Raw genomic sequence first — 13500 nt, 5'->3', positions numbered from 1 at the left:
TTGTGTCCTAACAATAATCAAGGGACAACTCATTATATCTGTTCTTATTCTGTTTTAAACTTTCACAACTGAAGTTGCTCTGTGCGTGCATAGCAGAAAGGTGAGGAATGGGAACAATGTGGACATTTTTTACGAGTCCTGCCTGAGCTAGGTCAGAACTGGAGGTGAAGCCAGTGCCTTATGTGACTTCATGTAACCGTGGGCAGTAGAGATCCTTTGAGTTGGGTTCAGTGCTGTTCAGTTCTTAATCACAGACAACTGCATTTTTTAATGACATACGTTGCTGCCTAACATAGGTATGTGTACATTGTTATCTTTCATAATGTACTAATACATATATTTCTGTTCTGCTGTTTCAGGAAGCTGAAGCACTGGCAAAGCAACAAGCGTGAATTTCAACTGCCTTAATGTTCTGTAAAGGGAATTTCCACAGCTTTTTATAAAATAGTAAAACTGTCTCTGCTTCAAGAAATATAGATGTGATTTCTAACAATTGATTGGTGCTTGCAGCATTCACCATACATAACACAAATCTGAACACAAGATGAAAATGTGAACATAAAGGTAGAAAGCATGGGTGTACTATTACGAAGTTATAAGCATAGGAAACTGAAGCAATTGGACACGAATGGCTTTCACATAGTTTAAATTGTCTTGGCAATTTGTCCATTTTGTGTAAACTTCAAGAAGCTATTTTAATACAGATGTGGTTATACCCAGGAATCCAACTATTTAAAATATAGGGGAAAAAAGCAACTATCTAAAACCTTGTCAGATACAGCTTTAGTGCCTGTGTTGCCTCAAAAACATTACAGAAATACACAGCTTTTCAGTGTCTTTACATTCTGGTTTCAGATGAAGTTGTAGGTGGTGGTGTGTATTATAACCATTGTAGTCACTGTTGAAAGTTATGTTCTTTTGTAGGATGGATATTTAAGATTTGTAACACACTGTACAGATGATAAAAAAAAATGTCGTGTTTCTCATTTAAGTGATTTGTGAGGGCTCTTTTGACAAAGAAAAAGAGATGTGGGCGCTGGACAGCCTTTTCGTTGGCAAGTTCATCACACAGCTGCCTAAGCATGACTTGGTTACACGTTTATGTGCAAGATTCAGTGCACTTCAAAGAAATACATGCTGATTCCCAGGCAATGTTGCAATTAAGCCAAAATGGCCAGAAGTGGCATTTCCTTACCTGTGTAAGGGTGAACGCCTTTAATGTATTTCTCTACAAAAATACCAGTTCACACTGCTTATAGTGTTAGGCATCTTAATGCATGTTCAAGTAGTCATTAGATTCATATAGTATTTTTTCAAATGAGTAAAGTTAAATGTTGGAATAGCAAGAATTATTGCAATTATCCAAGATTTTTTTAAGGTTTAAAAGCTTATTTCCATTGCTATTGCCATATCATCAAGCTATTACAGGAATTGTGAACCCATTAAAGTGTCTTGTATTGGTGAATTTACCACGTGCAATATTAACCTGTCTGTTCTCCCAGTGCTCATGAGATAGCCTGAATTTCTTGGCCATGTTCTGCAAAAATGCAGATAATTACAAGTGCCCTGAAGGATAAGAAGCAGGTTTTAAAAATGTGTGAGTAATTTAAAATGCATTATGCACCACATAATGTACTTATCCCCTCAAAGCATCAAAATACAGAAAGGTAATTAGTCCTTGCTATAGTCAGAGGATCATTCTAATAGCTCTGCATACACATATTTAGATTTTCTTTGCTTTATGAAGAAACAGGTGGTACAGTTCAGCGAAAGACTGCAGTGTATCATGCGATGCAGTTATTTCCCATTTATGCTTTGAAATGTATGCAGTGCTTTTCAGAGACCTGACAGAATGGTTTACAGTTCATAGTTTTAAAGTCTCCAATTAGGAACAGGATAGAAGTAACAACTCCGGCTTACAAAGACGGTTTAAAGTGCAGTAATTAAATACTTCCCTCCCTGACGTCTCTTTGGGGCTTTTGTTCATTCACTGAAACCAATGATTTTGTCAACATCTGTTAAAACAGAAATGCAGCTACTTGCTGTGTTTGGAGAGCAGCTCTGCTTCTGCAGAGTTCACGTTGAAACTTCCAGAGATGCCAGAGGGAGCAGCACCTAGCATGGAGCCAAGTTAGGCACATACACATTTATTTCACCTTTCATCTTTTTTGATTTGGGAGCCAGCAAGTTGGCTTAAAGCTTGCGCTTAAAAATGCAAGCACGCTGTCAAATTACACACAGATAGATTAATGTTGCTTTACCTTCAAAATTTACACACGCATTTGTGCTTTTTTTATTAACAAGCTTTATCAGTAATTACTGAATTTCTGTGAAATTTATTTTTAAGATCTTTTGAGTGTGGAAGTACTGTTGTAAGTTTAGTGTCTTATTCTTGTTCACTGTAATTTCATCTTTCAAAATGGAGGTGATTTTTCTTTCTTCATATTTGTGTAATCTTTTTCTATGTCTAAACTGAAGGCCAAGTTTTTGAGAAAGTATTTCAGAATACTAAGTGAAGTCTTGCGAAGAAAGTGGAATTTGACACACAAGTCAGTATCCTCATTCCGATTTCCTGTGTTTCCTGTGTAAGGAAAGTAAGTTTTGTGAATTACAGTCATTATTTGGAAGAAGCTGTAATTGAAAGTCACTGCTGAATTCTGTCAGTTCAGCGACCCAGAACGTTCTGAAATGAGGTCAGTCTCTGTTCCTGATGGTCGAGAGAATTACCAGGTTAAGAAAGCGAACTCACTTTCCTGGTCTGGTCCCCCATCCTTGCCATATGGTAGCATTCAAACTGTATCAGCATTCCTAAGAAAGCTCTGTTGAGACAGACTGAATTACTTCTTTGTCCGGGGAACAAGGCAGCAACACAAAGTGAAAAATACCTAAAATATCTTTGTTGTGGGACTGTGTGACAATGTTGATGCAGACATCTTGTTTGAATTTGGCAGTGCTAGCAACGTGTTGCTCTATGCTACTTTTCTAGTTCACATACCTGAGTTAATGATGGACACAAGAACTGAATTTGTTCATTTCTCATTTTATGTTTTCCTATGTAGATGGCAGGCAATCAGGACTTAACCTGTATTACTAACCATTCCTGTATCATTCCAATAAAACCGTTTTAGAATGCTTTCTCACACTATTGACTTTTTTGCATGCTTTATTTATGGTTTGAAGTGAACTGTAAGGTTAAAGAAGTGGAGTTTCCAAATGAAAATGCAAGATTTTGAAGTGCAGCATCTAAACAACACAAAGTCACATATCCATCGCTGCTGCATGTTGAATCTGCTGGATCTCTCACCCTTTGCAGCTAATGGGTTTTAATTACTTGGGATACACCTACATGAAGTGAAATGTTTCCCACTCTTTGCCTAAGGCAGTTCCCAATTGAAAGCAGGCCGGGCAATCAACTTCACCCCGTGCCTGTAAAGCTTGCCAAACATTCCCAGTCGCTTTTTTGAGATGTGTAATTCATTAGCTTTGTGCCGATTGCAAGGGGTTCTTCCCAGTGGTGGTATGACGCTATGCTTTGGTTCTGGGAGAAAACCACTGCCGGTAACACAGTTACACTTCTGTCGGGGAAACAAACCCTGTGTGCGCACACAGTGTTTCCCTAACTTGCTGTTTCAGGTTACAGCTGCAATCAGTGCAGTTCCTACGGATTAACGTGGGCTTTTACCCGTTTCTCGTTATTCTCGACCCGCACCTCATGGAAGACGCTGTGGTCCGACGCTACCATTCGCTACCACGAGCTGCACTACGCGCCTCACACGCGGTCCCAATCCCACGCCCAGCTCCCCCTGCCTCCGGCGCGCCGCTCACACCGGAATGGCGGCGCCGGCGGCAGCACCGCCCCGCTCCTCCTAGCGGTCGCTTCGTGCCGTTGCCACGGAGACCAGCCGCCACTCAGCGAACGTGGCGGGCCCGCCCCGCCGTTCCGAACGGACGTCGCCTTTGTCAATCGGCTCTCCGCCTCGCCTTCCGCCTCTTTCAGGCTGCCGGGGCGGAGGGGAATGGCGGCGGTGCGCTTGAGGGGTGCCGCGGTCGGGTGGTTCTGGTCGTTACGACTCTCAGTGCCGTCCTTCTTCGCGCCTCCGCGCGTTGCAAAGCGGCCCCAGAGGCGCGTGCCCCGGGTTAGGGAGCTTCTGTCCCGACTTCACCAGCGCACAGCAGCAGCGCCCCCTGGCTGCAGCGCGGCGGCCGCGCTGGGGATAAAGCGGCGCCCCAGGCGTGGCACCGCCGCTCTGCGTCCGGGCTGGGAGGAGCAGCGCAGCCTGTGAGATCTTAATGCTTCCTAGTAAGAACAAAAAAAAGCGCACTTAGCCGCTTGTTTGCAGCTGTGTGCTGTGACAGGAGATGGAAGACGCAGGGAGCAGGCAGGGCGGGCGGCGGCAGGGAGCTGGAACGAAAAACCGCGTTCGGGGTATGTGGAGATGTGCAGAAAGGAAACGGGCAGGCAGTGGGGCTGCTGGAAGGAGGCACTGCTGGTTCCAAGGGAAGTGAGCGGTTTAAGTAGCTGTGCCTGGAAAAAAAAATGTATCAACTCCTACTTCATGTTTGTATGCACAGAAGGTGTGCGTTTTGACCTGAAATTAAGGGCTTTGTTTACCTGCTGCTATGGTTATTGTTTATGTAGGCAGGTTGCTCTGAAAGCAATGCCCTCAATTTATTTCCATGGAAACTACAACAGATACAAAGAGCACAGTAACACTGGTAGAGCAAATTCTCGGCTACAAAACGCTGTTTTTCAACGCAGTCACCACCATCAGCTATGTATTTTCACCTGTAATGAACAAGAGCCTGTGTGCCTTGCTCATATAGATTGCACCAATGGAGGTGAGCCAGTGCTGCTGTCACTGCTGCTGAAACGTAGCACCTGCTGCCTTGCTGGGCCACATCTGCTGTTGGAATCCAGAAATGTTCATTGGGTGTCAATGAACGTCAGTAGGTGCCATTTGCTGCATGGAGGAATTGAATTCCACCCCTTGGCTTCAAATGCCCTTCCATGTCAGTCTGCCCCTCTGCTGCTGTTTGTCACACGGCAACAGAATCTCATGGGATACTGGAAGGAAGGTTCAGCCCCCACTGCCGTCCCACCAGCATCTGCCTCTGACACTGTGGGCCGACATCAAAGCTTAGTAAGCACTACTTTCAGAGCAGCCCTTGTAATGTTGTAATTGTGTAATCTTATTTTTCCATGTGTGAATGAGACATCAAAATTTCATCTTCCTGTAATCATTGTAGTTCAGATTTAGCCTTGGGATTATGACACTCATCTTGTTGACTCTGATTCTCCTGACTGCAATCTGCATTCAACTTCCAAAGCAGCTTTTGTTCTGTCTTGTTCTTATTTTGTGTTTGCAAATACAAGGTTTTTCCAATGTAAGGTGATCTGATGGGTAAAGATACAGATTTCCAGCCCCAGGGTAGAACTGAAATGAAGGATGACTTATTTTAATCACTCCTGACTAATTTAGCTAACTTCAATTCTTTTCTTTCCCCCTCTGCCTTGTTTTGGTGCTTTGTTGAAGTTGCTTCACAAAGTTGTCAATTTCTTTCCACCAGGAAGAGTTTGCAAGGCTATAAATTTAGCTGTTTGTTCCAAAAAAAGAAATGGCATAAATAACTAAACTTACACAGAAGTGGTCCTTGGAATTCAGTTTCGTTTTTGAACAGCCTGGTGACATACAGATTGAGCTTTTAGTAATCCTTGTTGATTTTAAGTGGTGCATTTTTGGTACTTCCTATCTAGTCAGCATTGTACCTCAGTCAGAAACATCTCAGTTCATGTTTGTAACGTCCTCTTTCAGATTTGCTGCCATTCCTGACTCAAAGACTGCACACTTTTTCCAGTGGGATCGCTTCTGTTTTATAGGAAAACAAAATGGGGAACTGAATCACATGTATTCCAGTTGTTGCTCACACAGCAGTGAAGAAAAAGTATGGGAGACTGTTCCCTTAGAGCAGCTGTAGTCGGGGACTTACTGGCTATGTAACAATCCAGCTTTCTAACTCTGCTGGAATTGGTAAGTCTGAGCTTGTTGTACTCCTATATTTTCATTCACCCTCCTCTGCCCCCCCCCCCCCCCCCCCCCCCCCCCCACTATGGTTTGTTCCAGAATGCAGGCACTATTTATTTAAAAGAGAATGTAATTTTTCTATAATGACCACCTTTTAGCTTTTATATTAGCACTGTAAGCATTTTCAAAGCAATACAGTAACATTTGCAACCACTGATGTTCAACAAGCTTTAGATTGCTGAGTGCCCTTGTCTCTTGAAAACAATACTTAAGTTTCCTAAGTCCCTTAAGAGCTTAAGAAAATGTTGCCAACAGTAGGTGAATTGAAAAGCAATGATAAATAATCATAAAATGTACCCGATTTTTTCTGAGACCTATCAGCTAACTTGATTATTTCTGTGCATTTTGTAAATCTGTAAAACCTTTAAGTCTGACTTGGATTTTTATTTCCTTCCAGTGTCAGCTCTTGAGCGCATAGAAATTGTCTTCCAATGGAAAAAGTTGTTTTGTAACTGATGATAATGATGTAGCCATCAAATGAAATCGCTTTGCAGGTATTTATGTGAATCCTTACCCACTAACAACTCGTGAGTATCATCTCCCTCAGCTAGCCACAATGCAGAAGAGATACCTAGGCACAGAAGTGTGTTACTAGAGGTGAACAACCTAGCGAATGCCCTTCCTATATCTCCCCACCTGAGTATAGATTAGATGCTTAGAAAAACAGTTTGCTTTTTATTAAAATAAATATTCTAGAGAAAAAGCAAAATCACAATCTGTCTTTATAAAATATACATTGTTCATTTTATACTGTAATTAATATTTTCCAAATGAGCTTAAAGTACTTTTCTCATCTTTCTTTCACTCATAGAACTACATGGAATTCTGGTGATTAGACTGTTACTCACACTTGTCATCATGTTGGCAGAAGGCATCTTAACTAGGCTCATATATAAAGATATCTGTCATCAAGATAAGCCTCACAAATCTCATGCAGCCAAAAAGGATAAAGAGGGAATCTGGAGAGAGAAACTTGTAGACAACCCAAAAATTAAAGGATCTGATGATGGACTTGAGAATCTGGACAAGATCTCTGCTGAAAGCAACAAAATGGAAAACAAGAATGGTCTTCAACAGAGATCCGCGGCAGATCCTGCGAAGAATCAAACGGCAGCGGTTGGGAGAACCGTGTCACGAGCTTTGTGTGTCCCTGAAAGACAACAAAGTAATGAACAGATGGATTTGTGTCGATCCTGGTCTTGCAACAGCATTTATCAAAACTACCCTGACTTACATATTGGGGGAGACCACGTGGGAGACCATACCTGCGATTCAGGTTGTGTTTTGGACCATGTGTGTGATGACCTTTCTGACGGCCCCGTTATACTGTCTGTAGATATTCCTCTTGGTCAGTCTCCCCTGTGTGAGCATCCTGAAAAGCCAGGTGTAAATTTCCTGTCTGGAGACGAAGCTGGAGAAATGAGCATGATGTTCTGTGAGGAGCCTCTTTCAAACTCTCAGCTCAACGACTATATGGAAGCAAAAGTGGCGGAGCTCTATAAGCAGCTTTTTGAAGAAATCTTGACCAGGTGTGGTTCTGTAAGAAACCTCCTCACTTGCAGTTTAGTAAGAAGTAATGTGGATCAGATAAGCTCTCAGATATCCCAGGAGAAGAACATAGAAACATCAAAAGCCAGAGAAGTGCTCTTACAGTCTTTAGCTTTGTTTAGTTTGCACAACACTACCAATAGAAGTAGCTCTGAGTTCAGTACTCCAAATTTGCAAATATCAAACCCAGCAGGTGTGAAAAAATGCTGCAGGACGTGGCTTGCATCGTGTCTGAACTGCTCAGCTGAAGAGATGAATACAGGTCACTTACCAATGTTTCACTCTAAGGATTAGATTGGAAAATGAAAGCATGTAGACACCACAGACTTAATGGCTTAAGCCATACTTTGTCTACGATGATCATTAGCAGAGTAAAAACGTAAAGGTCACTGTTCTCTTTTTTCTCATGCAGAATTTGAAATGCATTCAACTCTAAAATTCTATGTGATTTCCCTGTAAAAATGTGTATGACCTCCTTGTAAGACTGTCTGTATGAGTAATGTACTCATGTTTCATTGGATTTACTTCTGCAAAAGTATTCAATCAAGGCAGAAGTGCTGCTAAAACTTTTATCTGAGAGACTGATCCACCCATCTGTACGTAAGAGTCCTTGCTGGACTTTGGATTGTGCTGTAGAGCTGAAGCTCAAGTTTTGGGTATTCAAGTACAAATTTTGTTCTGCAAAGCTTGATCGCAGTGGCTGGGAAAAGATTTCTTTGGTTTGAAAATCTTGTCAGCAGATGGAAATGCTCAGGACTGAATTATTTCATGTCTGGAATCATACACAGGAAATGTATCAACGTGAAACATCAATCAAGACACTCATTGCATATGTATGTTGATACTGCATAGATAGAGTGTGTCACAAAGAACATCTAGGTGAGGTAGCTGATCAAGAATTTTAAAATATTTTCTGTAAAAATGTTTTAAAGAAATTTTACTCCTTTGATGAAATCCTCTCAGCTTTCCTTTGGCGTATTATATATTCAGTTTGTATTTTTGGTAAGTGGACTCTGTATTTCTTTGAAAATGAAGCTCGTGCAGCCTCAGCAAGCTAACACTACTGCAGCATTCCTGGAAATCTTCCTTCATCTTCATTTGGAAATGTAAATGTACTTCTTGATATGAAAATGTCATTACTTAGCATTCAAACCTATTTTCTTCTTCTTTTTTTTGTTTTGTTTCTTCTTGGCAAGCATTTCAACTGAAAATTAATCACTGTCTCACCATTATGAAATGTTATATTAATGAGACTAATAATTTATTTTCTTCTAGTAAGGAAAGCTCTTGACATGCACTATTTGACACACCTACAGTTCTGGGTTTGCAATCATGAAATCCAATTCCGAAATATACCAACAAACTATATTTACGGAACTGCAAGCTTCCCAAACATCTGCTGATGTACTCATCAAGTCACTTCATCTGGGTCACAGCGGCACTCAGTGCATCAATATGGGATGAGTTACACAGCAGAGCTGCTCAGTGAACTTCCATCGAACACCTGATGTAATCCAAAACCAAGGTTGTTTTTGAGACATCTCTTAAACTCTGATGCAAAATATGCATTTTTAAAATCTCTGTCAACCCTTCAGGAGAATATGAAAGATCTTGTGATCTCTAGGTAATAATACATCAAATGCAAACGTATTTGTGTTTGTAAATCAAGGCCCTTGACATCTGATCATTCCTTTGAAGAGATCAAAGTTGGTGGTTTTTGTTTTTTTTTTTAATCCAGCATCTTCAGTTCTTGTGCTTTTTTAAAATCAAGTGCTGGATTTTATAATGAAAATACCACTGAGCATGAAAGAATACCCCAGAACACCGAGAAGATCTGAATTCACAAGGGATTAACCTTGGGGCTCTTGAATTCAAGTAATTTAGCTTCATTAGTTACCTTTTTTTTTTTTTTTTTTTGATAGAAACTGTGTGTTAGGGCTCAGAGTTAAAACTGTACCTGTTGTGGCCTATTATAGGGAAAGAAATTTGAAGGAGAAAAAAAGTACACTGAACCCTTCATGAGCTCTAAGTGCAACGATTGCAGTTTCATGGCATGGGGCTTTTTGTAGGGGTAGCACAGAGACATCAGTGTGGGCACTCATTGTATGTAATGTCACACAGTCTGCTAAATGTAGCAGCACATGTTACGGAAAGGGAACTACAAAACTTTCATGTAACCAAGATTTTAACCCTTTCTAAAACCTTTCAATCTCTTTTAGGATTGGTGGAACTTGAGTAAAGTGATTTTCTGTACATAAGAGCTAACACACATTCAGATGCAAGCACATGGATGTAACAGTATAACAATATAACAATAGTTTATGCACATTCAAATTTGAGACCAAACCTCAAAGCTCCCAAATGAAACCAACCAAACAGCTGGCAGACAAGGCTGCTATGTTAGATCTTCTGAGTGAGCATCAAGCCAATTCAGAATCAGGGGGGTGAATACCCCTGCTTGTGAGGTGTTTGGGGCTTGCAATTACAGAAAGACAGACAATATGCTTCTCTTGAACTGCCCTGATCACTGGGCATTCATTTTCCTAAGCTGCCTTTGAAAATAAATCCTATTTCTGCTCTTTGCATCCAGTCTTGAATGCCTAACTTTTAGTCTTCTGTGGTTTTTTTGCAGGCAGTCTTCAATGTGAGGTAGGCTTTTCCATGGTAGTGGTGGGCGTGGGGTGTAGGGTGGATATTTTGAGTGTATAAAGAGAAACTGATGTCATTTGGGGACCAGCAGGATTGAGAAGGTTTTGCTCTTGTAGGAAAAGCAATCTGGGTGACCCAAGTAAGCACCCTTCTCTTCTCTCCAGATGAAAATGACAAGCAAAGACAATCTCTACAGAGCACGTGGCAAGTAATTAAATACAATTAAACTCATACATGAGAAGACCTGAAGTGAACCTCCTTTGCCTGATCAAAAATTCCCATTGACGTTAGTAGTGTGAGAAGTCATAGTGAAGCTGGTTCCTGTTTTCTAACAGGATGACACAGAAGTCACTTGGCTTTTAGTGTGCCTTGCCCTGATCCCACATGTCTCATTAATCACCTTTGCTGCACTCACATGCAAGTCAGAAGTCCAGTGGAAGAGGCCAAAGGACTTCATTAAATTCTGGAGGAGTCCAGAATGGGCAGCATTGAAGTTCCTTGGTGGAGGTGCAGAGAAAAAGTTAACTGAAGGTGAGGTGAAAAAATTTCAGGTGGGTTTGCAATTAACTGTGAAAAAAAGTGCTCTATGGCTTTTGTGCTGCCCTGGCTTCATCTTTAATTCTCCCTGGGACATATTTATAGTTCAGTCCAACCTCCTGAAAGAAGTTAATTGCACAAGGTTCTTCCTCAGGATGTATAGAAGTCAGAGTTTAAAGCTGAGGTCCAGGTCCTTGTGTTCTCTGTTCTTCCTCCCAGCCCTGCGGAATGCATTAGAGCAAAGCTGTGCTTCTCTCCTCCCAGCCTCAAGATGGGGACCCTGCATCTTCAGCTCACTGCAGCTCAGCACCAACAGCAGCATGGCAAGAGCTGCACTGTTGTGAACTGCTGCATCACGACAGGCCTTGCTGGCCCCGCTCCTCTTGTCATTGAGCAGCGGAGTGGTGGAAGGGAATATGGCAATGGATGTTCTGCATTCAGCAGAACCCAGCCTTACCACAAAGCTCCATCGATCCCAAACCATGTCAGGGCTGTTTTCAGAGCTCTTTTTTGAGTCACTTTTCTGTGTGGACAATTTTAGCTATAACGTAAATGTTAGAATGAAAACACAACACAGCGAGCCATGTTGTGAGAAAAGCTTGTTATCTGTAGCTTTGATTAGAATTACGGTCCTCACTGTAAGCTGATGGAGGCAACAAGTGTGTCAGATTATTGTGGCAGCAGCTATACTGAAACCAGCCCTGCTGTGGGTGCAGATGAAGCTGCTGTAAAGGAAATACATGACATTTTGCAGACATACTTTCGAGTTTTGTTTTTCAAACAGAAAAAATATGAGATGATTTGGTTTTTAGAATTTAAATAAACGCAGAAGGTAGAGGATGGAAAAATAAAATGCATTTTCATGTATCTACTCCTATAGGAAACTTGCAGGTAAATGTGCATTTAACATACATTACCATGGAGTAGGTTTTGTTACTGATGTTATACAATTCTGCCCATAGAAAAGTATTGTCTGCGTAGTTTTCCTGATATTTCTTACTCAGATTTAATAAAAAATGCAAATAATGTCTCAGAATTGTGACTTACTTAAGAAGAGATCCCTGCACTGTTGTAGCAGAGTACATTTTAGGAAAAAAATCATGTAATTTCTAAAAAGATGAGACAAATACAAACTTACAGTTCACTTAGATACCATTCTTAGTTCCATTTTATTTTAAGTGATATATTTTAATTCATTGCATGTTCAATTTATTTATTTTTTTAAACAAAGATATTGAATCACATTGTAGATTTAAATGAGTAAATCTCCATCAGCTGTGCTGGAGCTCTGCCTGTTTTCACTAACAGGAAAAATGGCTCCTTGAACTCCAATTACACAGGAAAATCACTTACAAGGTGTGCTTTTCCAGACTGCTGGAGGACAGCAGATGGATTTCATTACCAATGAAAGCAGTGCCTTATTTTACAGGTCACACACATGGGGCCACGTTCTGACTGGCAGCTCTGTTTATGTGTGTGCCAGAAAATCTGAACTGGAAGGAGAAATTGTGGCAGGGAATTTGCAGCTTTCGTTTCCAGTTCTCATTCAGCATTCCTGCAGAGAAGTGTTCATTGAGTGCTACAACCCTGAAGGTCTGTTTTTTTATTTTGCACGTTGCTCCTGTTCTACCTACAAGCTTCTAAAATGTAGGTATTTGATGTAACTCTTTTTCCTTTTTTTCCTTTTTTTAATTTTTTTTTTTAATCAGAAGAACTCACTGCTGAATTCCTGCCATATCTCCATGGGGTTAATTGTTAATTTATTTGTAACCACCCCAGCCCCCTATGGGGTACCACTCTGGTGCGTGCTGCCTGCTGGCCTTGTGGGGATGTCAGAGAATTGGGTATTGCCCTTTGGATCCCAGCAGCTCAGCGGCCCTCCTTCCCAATGCCCTCCCCCTGGCATGTTGTTCCACATATGGGCTGTAGGTATTGCCCCTCTTGTAAAAAAACTCTGCCCTCTTTTGTCAACCGTGTCTATCAGGACAGTATTTTATTTTCCTTATGCTGGTCACACGGTGCTCCAAGCACCAGCTTTGCTGTGAATGTGAGTCTTTTTCCACTGAAGTTCTTTGCTTTGCATGAACCACAGTGGCTGGAATTCACTCCCCAGGCCTTTGTATCAGGCTTTTCTGCAACATCTCAGGTTCTGCTGTATCCAGGTGTAGGAAACCCCACAAGGAGGGCTTTGCAAGTCCGAAGGCACAATATAGAGCTGAGTGTTTTCTTTCACATAAATAATAAGACCTTAAGTTATGGGAAATGGCTGCTTTACCAAAGCAAGACAAAGCTGGTTGTTCTCAGAGTGCTGAGGGCAGTGATGGTCTCAGAAGGCTGTTGGCTCTGTGGCAGGGTTGGTTGGGTTATACATGCAAATACACTTTGTATCAGAGGATTTACAAGTAAACAACTCCATAATTCTAAATATGCCATGGAATGCTGCTGACATGTAAGTTCTGACTTAGGTTTTAGGGGTCCTCAGAAAGATTCTTGTTTTGTGCAATAATATCATTAACGCACTGTGCTGGTGGCTTTTTTTGTTCTTATTCCCCATCTGTACTGACAACATACTTCTGCTTTCCATTGCTGAATTTCTATTGCATGCTGTGCTGCTGACCAGATTCCTTCAGTGCTCTTTCCATTGCTCAAACCTATAAAACTGCTGTTTCTGTAGTTACGTACT

At 41.3% G+C, this 13500-nt stretch overlaps 3 protein-coding genes across 5 annotated transcripts in view; all 3 read left to right on the top strand.

Annotated features, from left to right (window-relative positions):
• The window catches only part of SH3BGRL (SH3 domain binding glutamate rich protein like), a 30360-nt gene extending 27218 nt beyond the window's left edge, over positions 1–3142 (top strand). The window contains exon 4 of the mRNA XM_048959981.1: positions 360–3142. Coding sequence (XP_048815938.1) covers positions 360–392 — 33 coding nt within the window. The 3' untranslated portion in view covers positions 393–3142. The remainder of the gene's footprint in view (positions 1–359) is intronic.
• Positions 3143–3764: 622 nt separating this feature from the next.
• LOC125699687 (TLR adapter interacting with SLC15A4 on the lysosome-like) lies at positions 3765–9520 on the top strand. Of its 2 annotated transcripts, none has more exons than XM_048959501.1 (4): positions 3765–4426; positions 5814–6029; positions 6481–6577; positions 6895–9520. In XM_048959501.1, the coding sequence occupies exon 4, from the start codon at positions 6942–6944 to the stop codon at positions 7923–7925; it is 984 nt and encodes a 327-aa protein (XP_048815458.1). In that variant the 5' UTR covers positions 3765–4426; positions 5814–6029; positions 6481–6577; positions 6895–6941; the 3' UTR covers positions 7926–9520. The 2 variants fall into 2 exon arrangements, with proteins under 2 accessions (XP_048815458.1, XP_048815460.1); XM_048959503.1 differs by having other exon boundaries at positions 4262–4279.
• A 2765-nt stretch (positions 9521–12285) lies between these two features.
• Positions 12286–13500, top strand: part of LOC125699692 (sodium/hydrogen exchanger 2-like) — a 36724-nt gene continuing 35509 nt past the window's right edge. For both annotated transcript variants that reach the window (XM_048959513.1, XM_048959512.1), the window contains exon 1: positions 12286–12410. The gene's annotated coding sequence lies outside the window, so the exon portion shown is untranslated. The remainder of the gene's footprint in view (positions 12411–13500) is intronic.

The sequence above is a fragment of the Lagopus muta genome, chromosome 13 (assembly GCF_023343835.1).
Source record: "Lagopus muta isolate bLagMut1 chromosome 13, bLagMut1 primary, whole genome shotgun sequence".
Lineage (NCBI taxonomy): Eukaryota > Metazoa > Chordata > Aves > Galliformes > Phasianidae > Lagopus > Lagopus muta.
Note: the sequence above shows the minus strand (reverse complement) of the source record. Positions and strands in the feature narration are given on the sequence as shown.